The following is a 14,308-nucleotide window of genomic DNA, read 5'->3' as shown; positions in this document are numbered from 1 at the left end:
CACAGAGATGGGGGGTGTTGCAGGATGGATACAGAGCAGAGACGGGGTGGGGTCGGTGGATGGATACAGCACAGAGATGGGGGGGTGTTGCAGGATGGATACAGAGCAGAGACCTGTAAAATTGAGGGGCAGTTCAGAAACATGGGGGGTCAGAAGACACAACCCAGGATGCCCCCCATAAGCCCGGGCCGGCAGAGTGCTGCCATCCCCTCCTGGCAGGTGTCCAGCCTCCAAGGTTTCGTGTGCTGTGGACAGACCTTGGACCAGTGAATCGAAGGGGCGAAAGGCCAGGCACCCACTTTTGCTGCCCCCCCACACCCCAGGCTGCTGCCCAAAGCCTGCCCCTTAGCGCCCTACCTCGGATTAGTGCCTTGGTGGCACTCCTGTTCCGCTCCATCTGCCAGCTCCCGCTGCGGCTGGCTGGCCCCGGCAAGGATGTTTGGCGCCACTCAAGTATGTACCCAGTGGCTGCGGCTCTGGGCGCCTCCCAGTGCACCCAGAGGCTGTGCTCATCACAGGGGGAAGTGTGGATCCTGGCCAGGGGCTGACCTGCGAACAGCATGGGACAATGCAATCAGGCACAGACCATCCCAGCCCCAGGAGGCAGGAGGGGTGAGAGAAGCTGTGTGTGGGATATGGGGGAAGCCGAGGGGCAGCGGGGGAAGGGCAGCAGAGCTGGTGCTGCTGCACTTTGAGCTCACCGCGGAGTCAGTAAAACCAGAGGAGGCCATGGACCCTCTGCAGCCGCCTCGGCTAGCGGAGAGGGAGTGGGGCCTGTGAATCTGCGAGCAGAGGAAGCATCTTCTCTTGCCAAGCAGCTATGGGAATGTCAGGATTCAATGCCTGGTCTGGGGTCTCACACCTTCCCCTTGCTCAGTGCACAGGCCTGGCCATTAGTTGCTCTCTTGTCATTCAAACAGGGGTGGCTCCAGGCACCAGCGCAGCAAGTGTGTGCCTGGGGCGGCAAGCCGTGGGGGGCGGCCTTCCGCCCGCCATGAGGGTGGCAGTCAGGCTGCCTTCGGCGGCATGCCTGCGGGAGGTCTGCCGGTCCCGTGGTTTCGGCAGCAATTCGGCGGCAGGTACGCCAAATCCGCGGGACCGGCGGACTTCCCGCAGGCATGCCGCCGAAGGCTGCCTGACTGCCGTGCTTGGGGTGGCAAAATACATGGAGCCGCCCCTGCGTTCAAAAGGATGGTTAAGAGATTACAGGCCAGCTCCTCTGCTGGTGTAAACTGGTGTCACTCCATTGGCGCCAGTGGAACCACCCTGAGTCACACCAGCTGAGGAGCCGGCCCTCCATCTAATCACTCTCGTTAGCCAAAACACGCTCCTGGGCCAGCGTGGTGTCTGCCGGGCTTCACCCCCTGCTCCCCTGAAATGGTCTGCAGCCCAGGAACGCACCGAAGAGCCCATCGCGGGGTCGCTGCATGTCTGTGGGATCACTGAGGAGCCCAGAGATCACACTCTGACAGGCAAGTGCCTCTACTGATTACTGGGGCAGTGACCAAATAGAGACAGTCCAACTTCCTGGAGCCAGACAAAGGCGCGACAGGGAGGGCTCCTAGCCCAAGTGCAGCCGAGCTGAGAAATCAAAGGGTTTCTGCAGAGCGGAGCCCACCTGAAGGGGCTTTCAGGGTTTCAGAGACATGCTGCTTTGAACAGACTGCAAAGATGTCTAGCGAGCCCCTACCTTTCTTCTCAAGGAAGATAACTTCTGTTGCTGCAGACTCGCCTGCTGAGTTATAGGCTGCGAGATAAACTCTCCTGACCCCAGCCAGCACAGAGAAACTGCACTGCCTCTCTGTCGTGTTGCAGACAGCTGTGAGCTCCACATTTCTCCGTCTGGGATTCAGGGAGACCCAGTACCCCAGGATCCTGCCATTCCTCTCGTTCTGCTTCAGAGCCTGCACAGAGTGGGGAGAACAGTGGTTGGGTTAGCGCGGGGACCCCGGCCGGCGACCAGAGCCTGTGGGGCACCAGGCAGGGGTGATTTATGATGTTCAGTGCTTGGCTCGTAGAGGGATGGGTCCTATAGAAACACCTGGGGCAGGGGAGAGAAGGATGAGGCAGACTGTCCTAGCAATGGGGAGCCCAGCACACCGACAGGGAGTTCAGATACGGGGCTGTGACAGTCTCAGCGAGCCCCATGATTAAGTGCTCTCGTGCCTCTTCCCCCACAGACAAGCCGTGTGTAATAACAGGGGCCGTCTTACAAGGAGCCCCATGTGCATTCTGCTGTTAGGGTCATGTCCAGCATCACCTTCCACTGCAGCTGAACCTCCGCTCTCTTCCCAGAGTCCACGGGCGTCATCTTCCACCAAACGTCCAGCTTCCCTGCAGGAGCTAGAACACACAAGAGGAGGGGTTTCTTTCACCCGTTCTTCACAGCTGCCCTTTACCGGTACAGATGTGACAGACCCAACACAGATGTGCTGGTCTCAGTGGATCAGAACATTATTAAAATTCAGTCTTGCACCTTCTTCAGCTGCAAGCCCCATTCCTAGGCCTGGTCTACAGTCACAAGTTGTACCACTGGAACTCTGCCGGGGCAGTTACATCGGAACAGCCCCCGTGTGGGTGGGTCTTTTGGTATAAAGGTGCCTGACGCCAGGTTAGTTTCTCCGTGTAGGAGAAGAGGAATAGCTGTATCAGGACAAGGCCCCCTTAGCCCAGTATAAACAGATGGATAAAAGATCACACCCCAAGGGACACTGCTTTACTGGGACCAAACCTGTGTGCAGAGCAGCACATAGATCATGGGCACCTTTGGGCAGAGCCCTTGTCTCCTCGTTGTGCACCGAGCTGGCCCATCGCCCAGCAAATAAACACTCGTAACAACACCTGCCCCAGGGTGGAAGCCAGGCCGCGTGGGAGAGCGAAGTGGGCCAGACCCACACGCCAAGGGCTGTAAATTGGCACTGCTCCCAGCACGGGGAGCCTTAGAGACCCACTGCAAACGCCAATAAGCAGGGGTCGGACCCCACGCCCTCAGACAGCTCTGGGCCTTTTCCTCTGCCCTCCCCAGCATCACCAAGCGCTGTGTGTGTCACTTTGTCCTTCCATCCTGCCCGGTCACTCAGCAAAGCCACAGACCCAGGTTTGCTGTGGGATCACAATGCACCAGCACTAGGGACGCTGTGGGGTCCCAGCCCTAGGGCTCAGTCTGTGGTCTCTCTGCTGAGGCTGCCGGGGTGGGTGTATGGGGCAGCAGTGAGAATGGTTTCACGCAGGGGCCTCCCAGCAGCCCTGGCATGGGAAGGACTCTCAGCCAGGCCCAGGGTCCCTGAGCCTGAGCCAGTCAGACCCTGCCGGTGCGGTGGTACCATGGTGTGGCTGGTCCCCCTGTCAGGACCCACCTTTCTCGTGGGTGATGAAATTCCACGCTGGGCTCCACTCGCTCCAGTAGCCCATCGCTGTGACCCGCCTGCAGCGCATCTGGAAGCGATAATCCGTCCCAAACAGGAAGCCGCAGTGATGGGTCTTCAGGTTGGGGCTGACAATGTTGGGGACCTGGTTGCAAAGCAAAGCAACATCGTTTGGCAGCTCTCAGAGGCAACCCCATGTGGACTCTTGCTCAGATGTGGCCGGGTCGAGGCCCCGATCCTCGTCCGGCTTGCACCCCGTGCACCATTCACACTAGGGCAAAGTGTGCCGAAGTGGGTGCGAACAGCTCCCTGGGGTAGCCCCTGACAACCCGTTCTGCTGTGGCAGCCTTTTGTGATGTAACTGAGGGCGTGAGGGGCCAGGCCTGGGGGAAGCCGGCCCCGCTTCTCTCTAGCTCCTTCCCAGAAAAGCTTTTTCACCCCCTCTGTGGACAAAGCTGCCCAGTCCACTCGAGACGGGTCCGAAAAGAAGAGTCACATGCAGAGTGTGGGACCTGATGGGCAAAGTCCACTGCGGCCAGGAGATGGGTTTGGCCCAGTAATGCAGCCTCCAGACCCAGGGGGAATCAGTCCCTGAAACTGCGCCCAGAGAGCCCTGGTCCTTAAGGCCAGGGCCAGGCTCCAGGGGCCTGGCGCCGCACGCTCCCCAAGGGAACCCCAGGCCTTTCAGGCGGGGTGGGGGGTGTTACACCGAAGGGAGGGGAGAATCAGCCCAGGAAACTTGTGATCTAAACAAGGGAACTGGGCTGCTTCAAACTAGAGGGACATCTCCAAAGGCAATCTGTGTCGCAGGTTGCCAGGGAGCAGCTCTGGAAACGAGCTGGCGGCGGGAGATGTCTTGAGGGGGCTGGAGTGGCAGAGACTAAGGTGTGATTGTTAGTGGCTCCGAGAGGCTGTGTGGCCTGGATCTCTCTGCTCTGGCCTCTGCTTGGGGGGGGCAGGCACTCAGCCTCGCTCCACTGGGGTCCGTGGGCCAGATCCCCAACTGGTGCAAAAGTGGCTGGTGATTTGGAGTCACCCACCTGAGATGCCTTAAAGGGGTCTGAGTCTCAGAGGGTGGCTGCTTAGCACTTTCTGAAAATCCAGGCCCCAAAATCACGAGCTACTTTTGGAGAATCTTGGCCCCTGTGGCTGGTGCCTGCCCCCCCCCCCCCCCCCCCCCCCCCCCCCCGGCGGGGGGGGGGGGGGGGCGCCCCCCCCCCCCCCCCCCCCCGCCCGCCCCCCGTAGGCTGGAGTGTTCAGGAGGCCTCGTCACCCCAGATTTCCAAGTGCTCAACTCCCTTTGTGGCATCTAAGCCAGTGGCCCGGTTGTCCAAAGAGCCCAGAGGGCTGGGTGTGAGCTCTGGGAAATCTGATCGGGGTCAAAATGGGAGCTGCTGAGGGTGGGAAATTTGGCTCTGATGGGGGGCGCCGCGCACTTGGAGACACAGCCCTGAGCTCTCGGGAAATCTAGCCGTCAGTGCCCAGCAGGCTGCCCCTCTTCTGTGCCCCATCAGCAGTGGGCACCAGGGGGTGGGGCGAACCTGGTGACGAGGGGACCGGGGGTCAAACGGAGGTACTGGAAGTGCAGAGTAAATCTCTGGACTATCCATGGAGCTCCTGAGTGGAAGGATGCTGAATGGTTACAATCGAGGCGCAGACGGCGCATTATAGGAGTGGGGACTTGAGGGGGACAGGAGAGGTTTCCTTCCCTCCTTCCAAACAGGAGAAAGAAGCCAGTGACTCACTCCTCTCCCCTCAGGAGCCGGCTGGAAGAGCAGCTGGAATCTCCCAGTTTACAGATGGGGAAAATGAGGGGCTCTCAGTCCCCCCCCACGGAAACAGAGGCAGGAACAGATCCCAGGCCACTAGACCATACTTCCTCCAAAAGAACACAGCCCTATGGCGCTATACCCCACCAGCCCCCTTCTCCCGGAGCCAGTCACTCACCAGAGTCCATCCAGGGTCCTCATGGGTCCTGTAGCGGAGCTCACACTGCTGCTCTATGTGGGAGCTGGTGGGAGCCACTTCCCAGGCCACGGAGATGCAGTCAGTCTGGAAAGGGACTGACTGGATGCTCTTTAGGACAGGGGGATCCAGTTTGGCTACAAGGAATAGAGAGAGAGAGAGAGATAGATGGGGCTCAGGCAAAGCACACAGCCAGGGCTTGACCCCACTCGCTGTTTGCCTGCACACCTTCTCCTGCAGTCAGTGGGAGTGCCAGACACGGGGGATCCCAGCCATCTGTCTGATCGGACTTAGTGTTAGTCTTAATCCTGGCTCTGGCTTTAAGCCCCAGCGAGGGGAGTAAGAAAAATAAATGGTTAAAAAAATGCAGCATGAAAAGACCTAGGGAAATAGAAATAATCCGACAAGGAGTTGGATTCAATATGCAAATGAAATGAAACAGTCTCCCATGCATGAGCCTCACGGCATTACAGGGAGATTGATCCATAATTACAGAAGGGGAAAAGGGGCCAATCAGAGACTGAGGGAAATGTATTATTATTAATAATTGACAATAACTCATTAATTAATCCTTTCGTTGACATTCCTAGTGTGTCTTTCCCCCTGAATCCTCACAATGCACTTTATCCCCCTCTCCCCTCTGGAGAGGAATTACCCCACTAGTGCTGTGATGCTGGGCTGAAATGCAGCCGCTGTTTAGCAGTGCGGCTCTGTGCAGCAGCTCAGAACAGGGCGAGAAGCATCATCCTGCATCAGTCAAAACCGCCTGGAGGGGGGATGCAGTGAGCAATTATGACGACTGCATGGGAATTTGGCCAGGATGTTGGGGGTTAACTCCTACTTAGCCACCTCCGCCCAACGCCCGGGGCTCTGGTAACAGAAATCCCCGGTACTGATACAGCATATCCGAGTTTTGCCAGTGGCTTCAACAGGGTGAGGATTTCACCTGCAGAATTGAGCACTTAGGGCCTGCTCAGTCAATGGAAGGACTCGCCCTGACTTTGATGGGCTTCGAATCAGGCCCTTAAACAGCAAAATAATAGTAATAATGATCCATTGTATTTGATAGGAAGGTTCCATTGCTCGGTAGTTTCCAAAGGGTTAATAAACGACTCGCTGATGAAAGAGACAAGGCGGGGGAGGTAATATCTTTGACTGGATCAACTGCTGATGGTGAAAGGGACAAACGTTCGAGCTACACACAGCTCAGTAAATGGTTAACCACCTGTTAGAGGGACCAGTCAGTCAACAGGTTGCTTAGAACCATCTATAACATTTTGTGCTGAGACGCTTGTAACCACCTATAACACATCCTGCTAACATCTGTAACCGGCTTAGAACAGCTAGTAATCCTCCATTAACCCTTTGGAAACCATGTATATATGGAACCTTAAAATAAAGTGTGACCTAATAATCTAAAGCGTTTTAATGGGACTTGGTTTAACAGAACGAACTCTCCTTCTCTCTCTCTCTCTCTCTCTAAGTTCTTTTGTCCAGACTCTGTTTTAGGTAGCTACAAAGGAAGCCCCCAGCTCCGTTACACACCTACATCCATGGGGTCGATGCACAGATGCTCAGACTCAGCTGTGCCCAGGGCATTCTGGACTGACACCCAGATGTCCATTTTCTGGTACAGCTGGAGAGACCTGCGAGGAATGGTGCAGTAGTTCTGGCCGCCTTGTGGGATACAGTCTGGGATCGCCTCCTGGGAAACTTCACACTGGCCTCTGCTCCTGCAGTGGAACGAGACAGGGTCAGTCTGTAGGTCCCCACTAATATTCTGTGTGTTCTCACTGGAGACCCATCGGCCCGAGGTACCAGCCTCACCTTCCTCTCAACATGCGCCCAGTGGGCACACCCAGGGACACGGAAATCCAGGTTCTGTGCAGGTGCAGAGGGACCCTCTGAGTAACACCCAAAGCTAGGCCAGAGGCAGGGGAAATACAGTTCTTGAAGGGAGAGCTAAGCTGAGTAAGTTGAGCCGGACTGCTGGCATAGGGTCAAGGCTGGCCTCGTCGAGAAGATGGGCTCCTGCCGGCAGCGACTCTCTGAGGTGCAATCCCAGAGGCCGGTATCAAGGCGAGGCTGGAATCAAGTCTCAGTGGCTCTAAGTTTGCTCTATGGTGGGTGCCTATAATCCACTTTGCCATGTGGTGTCAGGAGCTCTCAAACTGGCCCATAGGGGGTGCGGCAATCTGGTCCCGCTCGGGGCTCTGGGAGCCCGTTCCGGCACACAACTCTGAACAATTACAGCTGCACAAGGTACCAGAGGGTGACGCTGAGCCCTGGGACTGTATGGCCAAAGGACACAGCGAGGGAAAGCAACAAGGGGCTTGTACCGAGCAGCCTGCAAGATGTGGTATCCCCCGGAGCACAGATGCCTCCAAACAGTCGGCAGAGGGCACGCTGGAGGCCTCATTGCTTGGGGTTTTTAAAAGCAGACGGGACACAGCCCTAGATACTTGTGGGGAACATGCTTTACCGGCTGCTGCTGGGTACAAAGGGGAGGAGGGGACCAAAACGGGCCTCTTTCCACCTCTAATTCCTAGGGCTCTCCATGCGCGGTGTGCAATGGGCAAAGAGGCCTGACCATGGCCCTGCAGATGGATAGGAGGCCATGCATGGGGCTGAGGCTTATCACTTACTTGGAGCTTTTCAGAGTCACTGTGGCTGGGAGGTGTCCGTCCATCCCGGGGTCCCAGCGGCACGTCAGGCTGTTCTTACTGAGGTTCATCATACAGGTTAGATTCTCAGGCTTCGATGGTGGATCTAGGCAGAAAGCCATGGGGAGAAAGGATCTGAGATGCGCTGAGTGGACCTCCTAGGTCTGGGCAGTTCAGCTGCACGTCCTTGAGCACCATCGACTGGTCCTGTGTCCGTTAACTATGTACCTACCTACGGTTGTAGAACTCTCCTGGAACATGTAGAGAGGAAACACCTGCCTGACGCCCTGGAGCCCCGAGCCAGACAGCAATGGCACAAGCTTCTCCCTCCCCCCGCTGCCATATCTTGCCAACCTGCACAGGACCTCAAACGGCCCTCCCCTCCCCCACGCACCAGGAAATAGTAACCCCCACCTCATCTCTCCCTGGCCAAAGCAAGAGAGAAGTGAGAAGGTATTCAGCGCCAGATCCAGCCAGCCTCTTGGAGACATGGCCGAGGGAGCAGTCCAAGTGACCGTGCCTGCAAAGGAGGTGGTGGCCCCTAATTACCTGCCCCCACTGAGAGTTCAGTTTAACCCAATTTGCATGTGCAAATGCAGGGGTTCTAGTGCAAGGCAAGGGATGCAGGTGCAAATATCAGGAGGAAGGGGGTGTGCTATTTGCACATGCAGGAAAACATGGCCCTTTGAGTCGAGGCCAGAGGAGGGTGAGACTTACAGCCTGCGTGGATCTCCGCCATGCCTATCCGCTGCGGGGTGCCGTTCCACACCACATAGCACCACAGCTTGGCCCTGGTTCGGTTGAAATGGCTGATGGTGAGATTGGAAACTTCTGCTCCTTCAACGCTCTTGTGTTGGCTCCCTGACATGGACTCGCTGTCGAGTCTCCACGTGATCTGGATTTCCTCACCGTCCAAGCCACCGCAGCGGTTGCTTTGGATGGTGCAAGAGGCCGTGACTGTAGATCCCAAGAGAATGGTGGGTGAGTCCACTGCTACCCAGCCACAGGCTCGGGCCCCTGCAGAGGGAAAGAGAACAGCACATCAGGGTGACAGGGCCCTAGGCCTGCACAGAAGGGGCTGCCCCTCTGGCCTGCTCCTTCACTGGCAGGCCAGGGACTCCTCCTTGCAGCCTGAGCGTGTTACTCTTTTTTCCTGAAAGCCAGCCCAGTGTTTAGAAACTTGGGCTCCATCTCGCCCAGCATCTCATCTCCAACACGGGGGAGTGGTGCCAAAACCCTGCAGTTATGGGGTAACCTGCCTCAGGAAGAGGTTTCCCCCAGCCCCTGCTGGTTGGCTGATGCCCTGGAGGAGGAGACTTTATACCCCTTTCAAAGTTATAGGAATTTTAACCCTTTCGATAGCAAATCTGGATGGTCGTTTTAGCTAGATAAATGTCCAAGCCTTGTTTTGAATCCTGATAAACGCTCAGTCTCAAGGAGACCTTGTGGCAGTGAGTTCCACAGCCTAATGGTGGAAAACAGTATTTGGTTTTGTCAGCTTTAAATTTGCTGCCATTAAGGTTGAATTTTTCTTCCCCAGATGGAGATTTTAAGGAGCAGTCACATTGCATAGCAAGGGGCCACGTTAGAGTCTGAAATGGCAAAGGAACAATCAAAGGGCCAGACATGCGGACAGCGCCCTTTGTTAGAATGTGAAGGGTACCAGCGCAGAGACGTCAGCAGCTCCAGCATTGGCTCGGGGGACTGGGATGACGCCACATGGGCTGTGGGACTGGGATGGGGCCCGGGCTCAGGGGTCTGTACTAGAGGATCACATGTTAGGAGTGAGACCCTTGTTTGCTTTTGGGCTCTTGTTGGAGCATCGCCCATGGAGCACGGCTGAGTCATGCTCAGGCCATGGTCACTTCAGTGGGGCTCTTCAGTTTCAAAGCCCTGAGACATCGATCTATTATTTTCACTTGTGGCTGGTGAAAGGCCCTGGGATGGGAAATTCTCCACTTATCTACAGATCCAGGGTCCGGTACCGCCAGGGTAGGGGGAACGTCCCACCACTCTTCTCCAGCCTGACCTGGATTAGCCACCTCTCCGACAGGCTAGTCCCCAACACCGTCACTGCCTGGCCCCCTGTCTCCACTGCCAGGCAGCACCGTTTCTGGGATGGACACTAGCAAAACTCATTCCATGCTGGCCACAGAATTGACCTCAAGTGCATCTGTACGGAGTCAGGGATTTCCCAGCTCCTTGCTGGGAACCACGTCCCTTTGAAACTCACCTCCCAGGAGCAGAAGGAAGAGTGTGGAGCATCCCAGCAGCATCGAGTTCCAGTGCGTGGCCATGATCTGCATTCACAGGCTGAGTCTCCTTTACAGGCCTGGGATGATGGCTGTGGAGATGGGAGTGTGCTCAGATTAACCTGGCCTGGTACAACCCTACATGAGAGACTTTCTGAGTTACATAGCAGGCAAAATGTACTGGGTTCATCTATCTATCTATCTATCTATCTATCTATCTATCTATCTATCTATCTATCTATCTATCTATCTATCTATCTATCCCATTCCACCCCCCACCCACCCGTCTATCTATCTAACATGGACACACATGCTAACAGGGATAAATCTGACACATACACTACATTTGTATTTCACAAAGCAAATTTCATTTTGCACCAGCCCCCTGAGGCTGTGAATTTCTCCCTTGGCCTGAGTCATTTGGTTAATTGCATCAAAACGTTTCCACACAGTTCACATCGTGGGAGAGCAGAGCCAAGCGCAAATGCTCTTGGTGCTACCCATGTTACAGATGGAGGTGGCATGTGATGGGTCCTCTCAGTGCTCGCCCGTGGTACATACAGACGTGGGACATGAGGGTGTTCCACGTCCCTCCAGCTGTTCCCATCGAGTACGTTTGGGACGAAGAGGCTCATAGGACACAAGGCTTGTGGTGCCTGCGGCCTGTCACTGCCCATTTTCAGGCCACCTCTCTGTGTCAGAAACACATTCACGCAGCCCCTCCAGTCCCCTCCAGCCTGGGAAACACCGTAACTGGAGTGGCTGTGGGTGTGGTGATGCCCAGGGCGAGCGATTGCTCCTTGGCTCAGGCAGAGACTTGCCGCCCCCAAGTCTGAGCTCAGACTAGCCCTGCTCCGTGCCAGAGCCACAACGCCCACGGTGCTGTTTGTAACACGCTCGCTTAGCCCCGCAAGCGTGAGTCTCCATCCAGGCCGGGAACTCGCTCCCGTGTAGGTGCCCCCGCAGTAAGAGCCTGTCCCTGCTGCTCCAAGGAACTTGCCGCCTGTACAACCAAACCTTTGCGCTGCCAGACTGCATGGAACAACCCCACCCCCCCGAGCCTGGTGCTGCCTGAGCTGGCAAAGAGCACAGAGAATGGGAAAGCACCATGGGAGTAAACCAGCCCCATGCGTGGGGAGAGGCTTCGGCCTCCAGCCCGACCCCAGCTGCCAGCTCAGAGCTTCGCTCAGTCTCGCTCAAGGCAGCCAGGTCCCCCGGCTCCTGCAGAGAAGGGACGGCCGCATTCGTGTCCAGATGTGGCACTTCGCGGTGCCGGGATGGTTTCACCTCCCATGCCATCCAGTGAGTGGGTTTAAAGAAACGTGAAAGGTGGCTCACGGCTGGGGCTGTTTATAGTCTTACAAAAGGAATGAGTGAGGAAATGCCTCCCTACTTGACAGGCCACAACTGCAGGCCACTGGGATCTTGCCTCCCCCTCCTCTGTAGTCCATTCATCCTCTAAACTATTTTTAGTTTCTTCTTCCCAGCACCTCCGTACTCCCCCCTCCTCACCCCTCCCTCTGCTCTGGGTCCCAAGTTCTGACTCCCTCACCTGCTCCTTGCTGCCAATTCTCACCAGGATTGGGGCTGGAGATCCGGCTGCCCCACTGAGTCCCACGAAAGGAGCCCCTGGGCAGGGGGTCACTGGTGTGGGAGCCTGGCTCGGTGGTGTGTGAGAACGGGTTATTCCGTCTCTCCACCCCGCTGCGGAGAAACGAGCTGCGGACAGCCTCAGTTTCGGGGATAACACTTCACAGCTCCAAAGCAAACTTGAAACAGCTGCTGAATGGTTCTGACCCGCAGCAGCAGGACGGTGCTGAACGCCGGGACCCCCAGATTCTCAAGAACGCATCATTTGCTGCCCGGTAAAAGGGGGACGATCCACCCCGAGCAGCTTTGGCCAAGGATGGACCCGAGCCAGAGCAGCGGGATCCCATCAGAGGTTCTGTACAACCCAAGTTTGAGTCAGCACCCAGCCAGCACGAGCTCCATCCCTTACCTCATCTCAGCACCTCGTGCGGCACGCTCCGGCTCGCTGCTCCCTCGCAGGACCGGCCCCTGGCTCCCAGGAGAGCAGAGTGTTCCAGCTCTTCTCTAACATGTTGCTTTCACCGTTAGTTCCTCAAAAAAGAAAAAGAAAAAAAAACAACAACTCACCAACCAGTGCCGTTAATTGCTCTGACTTTCAGAAAAGGTGATTGCAAAATGCTTCCCCGCAGGCTGTATCTGCCTGGCTTTCTGGCAGGAAGGAAGGAGCACATCACACGCAGCGAGTGGCTGGGGAAAGGGCTCCCGGCTCATCCTCCTCCCCTGCCCACCAAGCTTTGAAGGGAGTCCATGAGCGCCTGGGATGGGGCAATAATGGGTTGGTTTGCTGTGACCTGGTGGAGCCAGCTGGGCTGGCTCGGCCTCTGAGAGGCTGGCAGGGGGAATACAGCCTCCAAGGGGCCTGGAGCAGAGCGCAGCCTTTGGGAGGGGCTGGACGTGCACTTTAAGTGCCCTTGTTTGTACAGCCCAGTGCACCGTTCAAGGCAGCATTACATGCTGAGAGCTCACATCCACCCTGTTCATCTGCTGCATGTTCTCCAGGGCTTTGCCCAGCCAGTGGCACGTCGGGGAGAGCCCCGCCATCCCCCAGTCTCCACCTTTGTTCCCATGGGCAGGCCCTTCCACAGCTCTTGGTGCCAGCTGTCCCCTCACCCCACACCGGAGAATAACCCTCCAGGGTCCCTACTGTGAGTGCTGCCCCGGCCCGCCCTGGGTGACACTCCTGATCTTCCCTGGGGTCTGCTCCTGGGTCCTTCCCAGCAGAGACTGAATGGGGAAGGCCTAAATCCAGGATTCTCCAGTAAGAGCTGGTGGAGCGGCCGTGTGCTGGGACACAGGGTCCTCCAAGTCGCAGAGCCATAGAGTTTAAGGGCAGAAGGGACCTGGTCTGATCATCTGGTCTGACCTGTGTATCAGAGGCCACCAAGCCCACCCAGCACCCGCCCGCTAAGCTCAGCTGGCGTTTTCTAAACACACAGCGTTTCCTGCCCCAAGGTGACGAGTGAGTGGGCCCTTGCAAAGGCTGCCGAGAAAAGGGGAGACCCACCTCCGCAAAGTCCCCGTGGGTTTGAGGACATATCTCCCCCCAGCACAGCATGTGCTCAGCCAACTCCGTTCCAAAGGCCCCAGGGGCTCAGGAGAGCACGCTGCTGACTTTGATTCACCCCGGGACGATGTGGGGTGCAGTTCAGGTGCCATTGAAGTGGAAATCAAGACACAGCCTTGACTATGGCACTGCTGGGATTCACTCCAGAATTCACCTGTCCAAGTCCTGCCCAGTTCTTCGGGGCTCCCTTTGGCCATGGTGAGAACTGGCCATCTAATCCTTTGTATCCCACCTCTTCGCCAGTGTCTGACCCATGACAATACTCTGCCTCGCGCCCCGGGTTGATTTTGTTTCCTTAACAGCCGCTTGCGAGGGGCTTTGTCAACAGCTATTTAAAGTCCAAATCAACTACATTAGCTGATTCTCCCTCTCCAAGAACTCTAGTAGATTGAAGAAGTGCAGTTTTTCCTTTACGGAGCAGGGCTGGTTTGTCCTTGTGGGATCGCGTTCATCTAGGCCTTTCAGAATTCTGTTTAATTACAGTTTCAGCCAGTTTCCCTGGCACTGTGGGAGGATTCTCTGCTCAGTGGTTCTCCTCATGTGAACCTCACTTGCCCCTGGCGTGAAATGGGAATAACACTGATTCCCCACACAGGCTACACTTGCAGTGTTTCTGAGGTGCTCAGTTACTGCAATGACGAGACAGAAACACAATAACCCTTAACTCTGCCTTAGCAGGGCCCCTCTAGCGCTCAGAGGGGGGTTATCTTCTGGGCCCTTTCATAGTTTTGCCTTTTTTGCTGAGATATCCAACTGTGGTTATTGAAAATTGTATTAAAATTGTAGGTTGTCACTTTAAATTTCAGATTTTTTCCTTGGTCCTGCTTTCAGGCTAGGGGGTTCTGCAAGGAAGTGTGCAATTGGAGTTGGTCTGGAAAGAACCAGTCTACTGTAAAGTGGAATGAGTTG

At 56.3% G+C, this 14,308-nt stretch overlaps 1 protein-coding gene across 2 annotated transcripts in view; it reads right to left on the bottom strand.

Moving 5' to 3' along the window:
• Positions 1 to 12,507, bottom strand: part of CSF3R (colony stimulating factor 3 receptor) — a 23,107-nt gene extending 10,600 nt beyond the window's left edge. Inside the window, exons 1-10 of one of the 2 annotated variants that reach the window (XM_034754124.1) lie at positions 12,245 to 12,507; positions 10,227 to 10,383; positions 8,711 to 9,010; positions 7,976 to 8,099; positions 6,876 to 7,063; positions 5,313 to 5,467; positions 3,357 to 3,510; positions 2,261 to 2,343; positions 1,691 to 1,904; positions 358 to 549 (exon numbers count right to left, since the gene is read on the bottom strand). In XM_034754124.1, coding sequence (XP_034610015.1) covers positions 358 to 549; positions 1,691 to 1,904; positions 2,261 to 2,343; positions 3,357 to 3,510; positions 5,313 to 5,467; positions 6,876 to 7,063; positions 7,976 to 8,099; positions 8,711 to 9,010; positions 10,227 to 10,299 — 1,483 coding nt within the window. In that variant the 5' untranslated portion in view covers positions 10,300 to 10,383; positions 12,245 to 12,507. The remainder of the gene's footprint in view (positions 1 to 357; positions 550 to 1,690; positions 1,905 to 2,260; positions 2,344 to 3,356; positions 3,511 to 5,312; positions 5,468 to 6,875; positions 7,064 to 7,975; positions 8,100 to 8,710; positions 9,011 to 10,226; positions 10,384 to 12,244) is intronic. The other variant, XM_034754123.1, reaches the window with a different exon arrangement.
• Between the last annotated feature and the right edge of the window lie 1,801 nt (positions 12,508 to 14,308).

This window comes from Trachemys scripta, chromosome 20, assembly GCF_013100865.1.
Source record: "Trachemys scripta elegans isolate TJP31775 chromosome 20, CAS_Tse_1.0, whole genome shotgun sequence".
Taxonomy (NCBI): domain Eukaryota; kingdom Metazoa; phylum Chordata; order Testudines; family Emydidae; genus Trachemys; species Trachemys scripta.
Note: the sequence above shows the minus strand (reverse complement) of the source record. Positions and strands in the feature narration are given on the sequence as shown.